Raw genomic sequence first — 12,758 nt, 5'->3', positions numbered from 1 at the left:
CAGCCTCTCAGTGTACGGCCTCTTTGTTTAGCTCCTCACTGCCACTTTATCCCATATCCTGACCTAAACTAGTCACCACGTGGCATGGTGATCATCTGAAATGTAATTAAACCTGCACTCTTCTGTTGCAAACTCTTCCATCATATCTCACTGTTAGCAGAAAAATCCAGCCAGAGGCTCCTCTCACCTCTCCCCTCGCTCGGGGCTGCAATTACCGTGGTCCTTGCACTGGCCGTTCCCTCTGCCTGGAACACTCTTCCCTGACCCTCAAAGTCAAGTCCAGTTCAAATGTCATTTCCTCAAAGAAGCCCTCTCTAATGGCCCCATCCTCCTTAGCACTAATCCTCAATCTGTAATCACTTTACTGATTTATTGCTCATGACCCCACGAGAAGGCAGCTCAGTGAAGCCAAGCACTGACTGAATGGATAAAGGATGCATTGTTATCCATGGGGCTTGGGTGCTTTTGAGATTAAGCTGCTTTGGTGGCCTGCCCGGACCTGACCCCCTGGCCATCACTGTTGCAAGTTCCAAACCCATTGTAAGGTAAGGCCTGGCCACCTAAGCATAAACAAATGTTGCACGGTGAACCCGGAAGTCCAAGGTAAACACTTTTATTCTCAGTTCTGCCTTAGCTGTCTCTAGTTTTGCAAGCATGAATAAATGGAATCAACAAGAATCCTCTCCCTCAATGTCTTTCAATAAAATCTGTCACCAAACAAGTTTCCTGTTTTTCCTAAAGAGAGTGTGATTTGAAAGTGACCTAATATGAGGCTTGACCATCACAGTATATCAGGGTTAATCATCCTGCTTCCATGCCACTCTCACTTGGCAGCAAATAGCCGCCCAGCAGATCTGCCCTTCCAGCCAGGTAAAGAACTCAGTGAGGAAGGGAGCCGCGAGGGGTGCGGCGGGCACAGAATCCTGAGCCGTTTCCGCCCAGAGCAGGGCAGACCTGGGCAGAGAAGGAGATGCGGCTTCATTCACGGCCTCCAACTCCGCACATCCAAAAGCCAAATGGGTCCGGAATAACTTGTCATTCTTCCTCGAGTGCCCTTGGCCGGCAGAAAGGGGAGCCAAAGAGAGGGAATAAATGTTCTCCAGAGTGCCCCCTTTCTGAGGAGTACCCAGAGGGGGACCCCTACTCCCAGCCAGGAAACTACAGGGTTAGGAAGGGGATCCATCCCCTCAGAGGCCCTGGGTGCCTTCCAGGGCCCATCTTTCTTCCTGCTCCTCAGGAGCCCGGGCCCCGCAGCTTCACAGGACAGTCTCTCGGATGACGCCAATGAGGCTGTGTGGCCTCTCAGCCTCCGCTCGCCGGGGCCTCCTCTCGGCTCTCGGCCTCCCCGCGGGGACAAAGGTGCTCAGATCTCCGCAACTCCGCAGGTGCAGCAGGCCAGGCTGTCTCCTCGAGGGCAGCACAAGGGCCCTGGAAGTGCTGGGCTGCATCGGGCCCATGATCTTTGGGAGAATAAACAGGGTGACAAAGAGGTTAAGCTTCACCAGATGTGGTCCTCAGACCTGCCTCCTACATTTATCCATGTAATATTTAGTTTAGTTGCCTTGGGAAAGAAAAAAGGGTGTTTTCCCAAGGTGGAACCCACTTGGAATTCCAGGAAGTCTCTTAACATGTTGGCTCTTTCCTGAAGTTCCTATGAAATACCCCCAATTTTCTATTGTTTCAGCTGTAGACCTACCGTGTTTAACTATTTGTCAATTGCAATTTCCTGCTTTATATTTAACATTCTTCTCATCACTTTTTTCCCAATTTCCCTGTGGTCTAAGCCAGTGATTCTCACTGGGTCTGCACATCATGAGAGGGGAGGGGAGCCTGTCAGAAAAGTAGATTCCCTGCTCCCCCCTAGCAATTCTGACATGGGAATCTGGAACGGGGCTTGGGCATCTGTAGTTTTAACAAGAACTCAGGTGATCCCGATATACTTGAAAATTGTATAACCACCGGTCTGCTTAAGTTTATAAAATGTCAGCTAAAACTAATGGTGCTTCTAATTGATCTGATAGCTCTCCAATTAAGAAAAAAACATGATAAACAACATAAAAACTAGGCCAATTTATTTGTAAAAGCTGTTAAGAATGTTTCTACTGCTAGATCTATTTTGCAATGCAGCACATACATAACTTTAAATATATCATATAACAGCAAAAATGGGCAATCCCCAATCCAACTGAGATTGATAAGAGGAGAACTGCTGTGTACATACAGTTTTTAAAATTACACATGACCTATATTGCTGTTAGCACGTTGGGAAAAACTCAAGTGCTTTATTATCATCTAACATCACAGAACAATCATTGGGATGTCTTTTTGTTTAGTTTCCACCATTCTGAGATTTTAAGGTCATTAAAAGGTTAATCCCCCCAAAAGATGGGACATCAAATTTTTCTAACACTCTGTTATTATATTTGTCTTTAAGGCTGTCTTTGTTTCCTGGGTAAGAAGAAAATTCCAACATTCATAGATGTCTACTGTTATTACATGGTAAGTTAGGACAAGTGGTTTGGATATTGGTAAAAAATTAAAATGGATATAAAAACACATCCCAATAATACTAGAGAAGGTGAAAATGTGCAAAGCTGGGTAGAGTCAGAAATAAAAGCTCCCTTGCCCTTGTCCCTGTCTCCTTCTGTCTGGGGGATGGTGTGGCATTATGATACCTCACCACTGGGATCCAGTTCTGGAAGCCCCGGCAGATGGCCCAGAGTCTACTGCCACAACCCCTGTGCCTGAACGTTGGTCCAGTCTGTGCACAAAGACCTCGCAAACATTTATAGTGATAGCATCTGTTGAACTATAACTGCTTGTTCTTTTTCCCCAAAGCTATTTTCCATCAAGCAAGACTTTGCAGAAGGTCCAGACCAACAGCTCTGCAGATGCTCCAGCTCTTACCTCACCAGAACTTGGCAGCTCCAAATACTTGCTTCTGTTTTTCAGGCAATTGGGGTAAACAGAGGGAAGGAGGCAGGGAATGACATCTGGAGGAGATCAGGGACATGTGCGTGTAAATCTCTCTCCTACACAGGCTACCAACTGGAGCCTGACCTAGGACTACTGGTTGACCACTTTTTAAGAAAGTAAACAACAAAAGGGCCCATGGTTCATGTACCTCTTCACACGAGTAATCAGACTGTTCTCCCCCCCATGGTCCCCTGAGGGATGGGACAGAATCTGGCTTCTGGCTTCTGTAAGAAGAGGCCAGCAGGTGGAAAGGGGAACAGAAAGGAAAGTGAGATGGGGATTTGTTCAATCTGCCTGAAAAACGTACCTAGGATCCAGTATCTGGCAATGACCCTGAGAACCAGGCCAACTCAACTCAAGAAGTATTTGATGGGCACATAATACCCACAGGCACAGCCAAGTAACACCCGTGAGCCACTGTGCACTGAGGTCTCCAATGGCCACCCCACAGACATGGAGCTACAGAGCAAACACCCAAAAGGTAAACGCTGCTTTTGAAAGATGTGGGTGAGGAAAGCTGCGGCCCATTCCCACTTCTCATCAGAGGGAAATTCCATTCACTCAGAGATACGGATGTAGAGACCACCTAGTCCAACACTTCACTTTAAAGATGAGAAACCTGACACGCAAGTGGAATATTTACGTGCCCGGTTTTATCTTTTCACAGGCTACTTGTTTGGGGATTGCCGTGTGTTTTTTAATAAATGGAAAGGAAAAGATGTTTGTTCCTTTAAGTCTATCAGCTTAGGTAATCTTGCCAAACATTTCATGGGAACGTGAACGGCTCCCAGAATCTTGCCAGTATTAAAATTCGCATATGTCCATCATTGTCAAAGGGCTGAAAAAACATGCCAGATCAAGGGAAACGTTCAACTTAGGAAATGGAATGTTAAATGTACTCCACACTGCCCATAGCCCTTGCTTTCATCCCTGAGCTGCTCCCTTTTCTTTTTTCCAAGCATGCTTTCATATCTCGGAAAAATCGGTTTCCCTTCTCTTGGGCCAAGAAGGCTGTGGCAAAGTCACATGTGAAAAGGAAGCACGCAACTTCCTCCTCTCCTTCCCCAGACCTCCTAACCCCATTCCCCTTGATACAGTGACCATGAACTTTCTGTGCCTTCGACAGGAAACCGGAGAAGCCGCTTCAGCTGCCATGGAAACAAGTCATCTGATTCATGCCTGATATTAATAATAAAACTACCTGTTCTAGAAAACTGGCACTTGTGATGGCTTCCTCCATGTGCTCCTCGTCGGACTTCAAAACAGATTTAATGTTTTCTACAAGTTCATGGATGTCCGGGGTCATGCTGCAGGAGGACTGCTCCAGGAACCTCGCCACCAGCAGCTTGGTGTCCATGTAAGACTTGTAATCTATTAAAGACCTTGGTCTGCATCTCGAAGCTCGGGATCTCAACCCTCTTCTCAAGGTCACTGCAGCCAGGTCTGGTCTTCCCTCAGTCTGAGTCGCGGCTTCACAACTGAGCACGGGGACGGCTGTGGGCAGAGACAAACAAGACGCACCTTTTGGCCAAGCCCCGTGAGCACACATCTGTACAGCACAAACCAAGAAACTCCATGTGGAAAACATGTGACAAATGCTGACAGCCATGCACATCTTGCTTTTCCTCTTGCAGGAGGAAAAAAAAAAAAAACCTAACTATGACACGAGCTTACTCCCTGAAGTGTAATTTCAATAGGACACGTCCCCTGAATATTTTATTGTGCCACATAAAACACAACCATCAAGGTAAAGACAGATGACAGAGAAGAGCATCCAGAATGCAAATCATGATGGAGCAGTGGTTTCATGGGATGATCACCAATATATAGGGATGGTTTGGGCAGGCAGAAAACACATGGTTGACTGATGGAAGAATGTTCTGGGGAGAGGATGAAGAAGCCAATGGAAGAGAGGAACTGAGGAGAGACAAAACTTGTGGGATGAATGGAATGCTCTGCTCACATTGACTGTACCTTTGTCCTAAACATCCTCAGGGGCACTGTACTGACTTACAGTATCGACGTCACACCATGGCTGGGAGGTGGCGCTAGGGCTGACTATTACAGAAAGAGAAATCTAGTGCAGAAAAAGTACACGTCATTCTGGAAGTCAACAGAGGGCCTGGGAAATCCACCACAGGCTAATTTCCACAACTACTACTTCAGCAAGGGTATAAGGACTGGCAGAACATTACTGCACTGGCAGATGGGTGAAGTGAAATCAGGCCTGGTCTCTACATGTTCATAAGCCAGCCAGCAGCCTTCAGTGTACACAACACTGGAGATATCAGTCTGTGAAGGTCTGACAAGCAGGAATTTAGATATTCAAGGAAGAAGGGAGGCAGGGGGTGGGAAGACAGGTGGAGGAAGGGGAGCATTCCTTTTCCTCTGGAGAAAGGCAGGCATGAGGAGTTCTAAACAGGGGTTGGCAGCCGTCTTCCTCGGCTGCCACGTGCACATCACAGAGAACCTGACTCTTCGGGGAACACTCACTACACCCACTCATGTGTGAGGACAGAGTCAGGGACTCCACTGTCGCTTGAAGGCGACCTGGTCCCTTCCACAGCAGAGGGCTCCAACGGGTAAACACGTGTCATCCTTGCCCCTGCAGCGCTGCAGAAGGGGAGCGGGTTCTGGAAAGATCTCGTTAAGCTGTGTAGACAGCCAAGTTCCTGTGGAAGCTGCAGGTGGCCATCCCGAGTCCTCAGCTTGCCAGGTGGGGCAGAGGACCCCACGGTGAAGACAGGTCCGGGGAGCTGAGGGGCCAGAGGGCGCTCAGTCCCGGGCAGGACTCCTCCCCGCTCAGAAGCCACTGGAGAGACAAGAGGAGTGTTCCCTCTGGCTCCCACACGGTCAGTCCAGAGCTGTAGCAAACAACACAGGCTGTCAGGGGGACAGAATACAACTAGGAGGCGACGTGGGGCCCGGGACAGAGCAGGACCAGAGGGTTTGCAAAGCTGTATTTGCATAGAGCTTGAAGACAGCATAGGCAACTTGTTAGAACAGGTCACTGAAAGAAGCCTGTGCTGGTAGGATTACAGACTTTCATTTTCTTCCTTTATTTCCTCTACTTTTTACAATTCTCTACAAGGAAGAGGTATTTGAAGATGTTCAGGCAGTCATATATTCAGAAAAGAAGATTCAATGTCATTTTCAGTTTAAAATTTTTTTTAATTAAAAAAATTGTAACTATTAAAATTTAAAATTATTCAAATAACATCTATACACAAACAAACTCAAAACAGAAAGGGAGAGAGATGGAGTGTGAGAGCTTCGCTCTATCCAAAGTTCTTAAAGCAAGGTCAGATTTAAATAATTCAATCTACTCATACCCAGTAAAAAGATAACTAGTGTTGAATTACAGAAGAGGGGGGTAAAAAATACACCCCTTTGACTTTTTCCTGGAGAGAGAATGCTCATTCCCACAGGACTGGGAGCATCTAGGAATCAGAACTAGGTTTGCACTGTCTTCTTCGTTTGGTACCCAGCACAGTATCACGTGCAAGCAAATGCTTCTGATGACAGTGACTTGACAAGAAAAATTCTTACCAGCCTTGAAAGACATGGTAGATGCCTATCCTTAACGTCCATGCAGAATACCTGATTTTCCCAAGACCTGTTAGCCCCCTCCAAGCTCTCTCTTGAACCCCAGGGCCTTGGGTGGCCAGAGCCACTCGGCACCTATAGGCAAACAAGCACAGCGCCCTGCGAAGAACTTGGGAAATGACATCACCTCTCTCTGCAGAATGATGAAGCACAGGGTCACTCTTGGATCTTGTCCTCGGGGGCTGGAGAGCTCTCCGGCTCCTCGCCGGACGTAGCTGGTTGGAGCTGGGAGTTGATATGGATGCGCTTTCTTCTCCAGGTGTGTTAGGAATGTCCCCACCTGATTTTTTTTTTTAAAGAGGAGAAACAGAAATCATTTCTGTTCAGCTGGCACCTTCAAAATGTTGGGCAGGAAACACCTGTGAGCCCAAACCTTCTGGGACAAGGGTAATACAGTTCACAATATTTGCTTAGGCTGTGGGCCCAGTAAGTTTTTATCCTGCAGCACCGTGGGAAATGCTGCCTCCTCAAACTACCCCTCCACACCTAAAACAAACAAACAAAAAGCTTTAAATCCAGGAGCAGAAAAAGAAGCCATGCTAAAATGCCTAAAGGTACTTGGCGTCTTCTCCAGTGGAGCAGCCTGGTGCAGCGCTGGAAAGGTCCTAGCCGTTTTACCCTTTCTGACAACTCAGGCTGACCTTGATTAGGTGGAAGGTGATACGGGTACAGGTGGGGTGGGGCTGCAGGCCAAATGCAGGCAGAGGGTGTGTCTACGAGCTAGGCTGGGAAACTCCCGGAAAGCCAAGTTAAAGAGCCAGTGGCCACTAAATGAATCAGTCAAACCACTCTGGAATTGGATGACTGCTGTTCAGGAAAATAAAGTCCCATCGCTTGTGAGCCTGACTCGTGGTTTGGGAAACTTTTTTAAGAAATGGAAGAATTAAAAACGTACTTAGGAAACAGAACCCTGCTGCATAATTCTACTTAAGATGGAAGGTGAACAGAGCAGAAACCCATTCTAAATGGCGCTGCTGAAAAATTACCTCCACCTAAAATAGCTGAAAGTTGATCCATTATTTATCACCATTTGCAATTTTGTCCTGTGGACAGTTCTCTGGGCCATTTAAAACCTCTCCAAAGAGAGAAAGCGGTAACAATGTTCCCTTAAGTTACAAGGATAATTGTAAACGGACTCTAGTATTTAATGCAAGATTGCAAATCAGCATTCAGTACATGTGAAGGCAGTATGACCTGGGTCCTTGGTTATAAATGAGCAAATCACTCTGCAATAGGTAAAACTCTTTTTGTCTCTTTACAAGAGCTTATCTTATTTTAACAGGAGAAAAAAAATCTTAGATCAGAAAACACAGGAAAACCAAATTAAACTCTGTAATCCATTTCTGAAAAGTCTGGTTATTCATAAAAGATTCTAAAGATATCTTTATTTCTGTTCACATATTATTTCCTACTTGTAAGCCCTAAGAGTTTATAATATTTTTATATCCAGAAGAAAGGATATAGCTTGAACCATTTGCTCCAAGAATATTTGACCTCCAACAAAATATAGTACAGATGATTATTCTACCATTTTTAGTCTATTGAATCATGAGTTTGGGCAGCAATAATGTATTTATTACCTTGAATCACTGGTATGCTGATCGGTTCCAAAGGGCTGGTGGCAGCTTCTGATCCTTCTGGCATTTGGAATGAAGACCCCTGCAACACAGGAAAAAAGAGGGTTGTCTGTTGATATTCAACTCAACCATCATCTGGACTGGAGTGAACCTGAAAAGATCTACAGGGCATGGTCCCTTCCCCACCCCGCTCTCTTGTGTGGCTGCTTTTCCTACTTGCCATCAATGTACCAAAGAGAAACCCTATGGACAGTACCTGCTGCTGGTCCATCTGGCTCACCACAGCTTCATAGGGAGGTGGGGGGTCCAGAGGACAGAACACTTCCACGCCTTTGATTCGCGCTCCATAGATATGCGGCAGTGGTATAACATCAGGACCAACCATCCTAGGAAGAGCATCCTGGCATCAGGAAGCATGTTCTGGCCATCTGATGGTAGTGGCTCCAGCATACTGGCCTTTTCCTCTAGAGGGTTATCCACTGACAATGGGGAAAATCACTCGCCACTCCACGCTACAACCTCCTGGTCCAGGAGCAGGGGAATAACCTAAGCTGCTCTCTGATGGAGTGCCCAGAATTCTTAGGCAAGTGACAACATAGAAAATGCAATACCATCATTCCTTTTAAATTTACTAGTCAAAAAGCAAACAACAATCCATAAGAGACAGAAAGCGAATTAGTGGTTGCACAGGGGTTTGGGGAAAGGTGGGGACGGGGAGTGACTGCTTAATGGGTACGGGGTCTCCTTGGAGGTGAGGAAAATGCTTTAGAACTAGACGGAAGTGATGGTTGCACCATATTGTGAATGTACTAAATGCCACTGAATTGTACACTTTCAAAAGATTAATTTCATGTCATGTGAATTTTACCTCAATAAAAAAAAACAACAACTAAGGATTCAGGGAAACTCAATTATTTGTTACATTAGTACATGACAAAAGTTTCTTGCCCGGGTTTCCCTCATGTCTGATTCATGGTAGAAACTCACTATTTGTTAAATAAATGTTTGAAATAATGAATACATTTTTCAAAAAAAAAAGTGAACAACATCACAGCTCAGAGACAAAGCAGCAATGCTGCAGGAGGAATCACAGAGTACCTCTTCCTAAAGTTGGTCATTCAACAAACACTGATGGAGCGCTTGCTGTAGCTGTGGCTGTTGGCCTGTGGGTTAGAGACCTTTGATAGCAAAAAATAAAAACAAAAAACCCACAAGATTTTCCACCAGCATTCACAGAAGGTTACACACACACACACAAATTATCTAGATAACAAAGAACCTAAATTTGAAAACGACAGTTAAAAATACATGAAAGTTTGTATCTTATGACAAAACTTCCAGTTATAAAATACATGCAGATAAGTCCTGGGGATGTAATGCACGGCATGGTGACTATGGTTAATAATACTGCATGATGTATTTGAAAGTTGTTAAGAGAGTAGGTTGTAAAAGTTCTCATCACAAGAAAAAAAAAACTTGGGCTTCCCTGGTGGCGCAGTGGTTGAGAGTCCGCGTGCCGATGCAGGAGACATGGGTTCGTGCCCCAGTCTGGGAAGATCCCACATGCCACGGAGCGGCTGGGCCCGTGAGCCATGGCCGCTGAGCCTGCACGTCCGGAGCCTGTGCTCCGCAGCGGGAGAGGCCACAACAGTGAGAGGCCCGTGTACCGCAAAAAAACAAAACAAAACAAAACAAAACTTGTAACTATATGTAGTGATGGGTTAACTAGATTTATTGTGGTGATCATTTTACAATATATACAAGTGTTAAATCATTACTTGTTTACCTGTAACTAATACAATGTTATATGTCAATTATATCACAATTAAAAAAAACTGTACTCAGGCCATGAAGTGTTGGAGAATGAAAAAAAGATAATAGCAAAAGTTTAACGTTTGACTTGAAATGCAAAAATCGTCATAAACTAAAGGAGATTGATGAAAAGACAAATTCTGGGGCCAGCTGCCTACAAGGGACTGCTTTTGTTTTGTTTTGTTTTAGAAAGGTGCTCTCTGCATTTATGGTTGTTTCATTTGTGCCCATTTACAAAAATGCAATTGGTGGAAGAAAAAAATTGAAAAAGATGTGATATTCTGTCTTCCTAACAATAAAACTTCTGGAGTTCTGGGATTTAGAAGGATGAGACTCCTACAGCCTGAATGAAAAAGTGAGAAAGTGCTCCCCTTTTTTCCCGCATCTTTATTCAAAAACAAGACTCTCAGCTCGTGCTTGACCTGAGAGGAAAGGAGAAGGTCACGGGCTGGCACCCCAGGCAGGGATGTGTGCAGGCTCAGCACATCTGAGGAGAGGTACCTGCAGGAATGGTCCCTCCCTAGCCTGGCTGGGAGGGGTCCTGGTAAAGTCATCAAGAAAGGGATATTCTTCTCCTTTAGAGGAGGACTTGCCCATGGGTTTCACGCCAACTCTCCATTCCAGCTGAAGCTGTTTAAGAACTATAAACACCAAGCGACTCCAGGAATACAGACCCTTCGTGGACCTGACTTTGAAGACTTTCCCGACCAATGAACAAGGCAACTTGTTTTACTCACTGAGACCTATGCACTCCTTCCTTCGGCTCCAGAGGGCCAATCTTTAATCCTTAATTACCATAATCCTGTGAGCATCTTTCCGGCACTTACAAACTCTTGCCTGTCCCCCCTCAGCCAACTCCCCATGCATTTCTTCACTGCGGTGTCCTTGCCTGGCAAGTTCATCCCCCAGCTTTGCTTATTAGCTCTGGTGCTGTATATTTCATGTTCCCAACCCAGTGGCTACCTGTATGTTCCTATAGAAGAGAGAGGGCTTGCTTAGGACCAAGAAGTGGGAGGAACGGGCTTCACTTTAGATCCTAAGCTACTACAGAATCTCTTCAAGAAGGAAAACTGGGGGCAGAAAGTGGGTACACTTTATCTAAATTGGCTGCAAAATGAATGGCTTCTATGGTGGTTATTACAGTGACCAGCAAAGCCTCATTTAGATGGAAGATGCTGCTAGAGTTGATGTAGAAGGAAAGTTCCTTTCCTATTAAGCAACTTTTCCTTATTTGTACCACCTTTGGGTAAATGAGGATCCATGGAGGGAAATAGGTCTGTTTGCTACAGGTTTTGTTTGTGATCCTTTATGGTACTCAACCCAGCTATAGAGTAGAATCACCCAGGAGGGTTCCTAAACTGGGCATGGCCCAGGCCTTACCTCTAGAAATTCTGCCCTAGTTGCCTGTGGTGGGGCCCAGGTATCTGTATGCTGTCAGTGCTCCCAGGTGGTTCCAAGGCACAGCCAGGACTGAGACCACTGCTAAGCAAAATGGATTATGGTGGCTGAAATCAAAACCCTGTTATATCTGGGAAAGGTGATCAAACTTTTACTGAAAATGAGTGTCTTTAGAAAACTGTTGCCTGATAAGGTAGGGGTAAGATTAAGGGCTAAATGTTTCTTAAGAGTAAGAAACGTGCCAAGAACATCTGAAACCATGCAACTAACAATGGTAGAGCACGGTCTAAGCTTTTGTTTGTAGAAAGATTTTTTTTAGCCCATTTTCTCATAACAATCCTCTCAGGAGTCACATGACAAGGCAGGTGAATGAGGAAGCTGAGGCTCAGAAATGGTAAGAGATCCACCCAAGGTGACCCTTTTAAGAGACTCCAGAGTCTGGGCTTATTCAAATTCATCCCAAAGTCTCCAGGAAACCTTCGCTGGTTCATGCTCATGAGACCTGAAGATGAACAGGAAACCCAAACAGATCATGCAAAACACGTTCTGCTTTGATGCTCCAAATAGGCCCTGAGAACTTATCCGAGGTTGATGGAGCAACTAATATGACCTTGACCAAAGAACAATCCTCCTCTGTGTGCTGAGAGGGCTTGGCCCTTCCACGGGGCACATGTTGGTAGGGGTGTGGAGTGGGGAGTGAGGCAGGGTCGCCCAGCCCAACAGCTGAGCACAGAGTCAAGCCTAGGCACAGCCCAGCTCCACTTGAGTTTGGGTTTTGAAGTTCATTTGGAAAGGAAATGGGTGGGCCTTGTTGCTTTCACCTTTAAGAAATGCCCAGGTCAACCTGGCTCCCGTGCACTCATCTTCAGTTTTCTCTAGCAGGTAACATCCCCACAGTATAACCAGGTCCACATTCACGAAATAGGTTGGAGACTTTCCTTTTTGACTCCTGGCTCAAGCCAATTTCTGAGACTGGGGGACTCCCTGGAGCAGAGGAGATGGGGTACACAGCCCCCTCCAGTACTTACAAATTGGTTCACAAAGTAGATAACCATCTTTGGATAGAAGCCTTGACTGCAATCAGGCTTCTATTTATGAGAGTAACTTGAGAAGCCCTTTTTCAAGGAGATACCAATGCATGAAATGGTTGTATTTATAGAAGTTAAATAAAGCTCTTCTGAGAGGTCCTAATACCTTACAGGAAAAGGGGAGCCTGTATTACGTGAAAACTCTTAACATAACTGATTGTGGAAATATTAATGAAAACATCTGTAAATATTCTTGCCTGCCTGCTTATAAGAAAGAAAATTACCAATTGGGGTTAAACAGCTAGTGTCTATGATGTTGATTTACACTGAGAATCCAGCAAAGTCAGTCAAATTTAAAAAT

At 45.4% G+C, this 12,758-nt stretch overlaps 1 protein-coding gene across 2 annotated transcripts in view; it reads right to left on the bottom strand.

Annotated features, from left to right (window-relative positions):
• Window positions 1–597: 597 nt before the first annotated feature.
• ENTREP1 (endosomal transmembrane epsin interactor 1) overlaps window positions 598–12,758 on the bottom strand; it is a 61,625-nt gene continuing 49,464 nt past the window's right edge. For both annotated transcript variants that reach the window (XM_082606162.1, XM_082606163.1), the window contains 5 exons: window positions 8,416–8,545; window positions 8,163–8,241; window positions 6,710–6,862; window positions 4,178–4,470; window positions 598–1,460 (listed from right to left, as the gene is read on the bottom strand). In XM_082606162.1, the coding sequence (XP_082462288.1) occupies window positions 1,257–1,460; window positions 4,178–4,470; window positions 6,710–6,862; window positions 8,163–8,241; window positions 8,416–8,545 (859 nt within the window). In that variant the 3' untranslated portion in view covers window positions 598–1,256. The remainder of the gene's footprint in view (window positions 1,461–4,177; window positions 4,471–6,709; window positions 6,863–8,162; window positions 8,242–8,415; window positions 8,546–12,758) is intronic.

Source organism: Mesoplodon mirus (genome assembly GCF_964341445.2).
Source record: "Mesoplodon mirus genome assembly, chromosome: 1".
In the NCBI taxonomy this organism is placed as follows: Eukaryota; Metazoa; Chordata; class Mammalia; order Artiodactyla; family Ziphiidae; genus Mesoplodon; species Mesoplodon mirus.
Note: the sequence above shows the minus strand (reverse complement) of the source record. Positions and strands in the feature narration are given on the sequence as shown.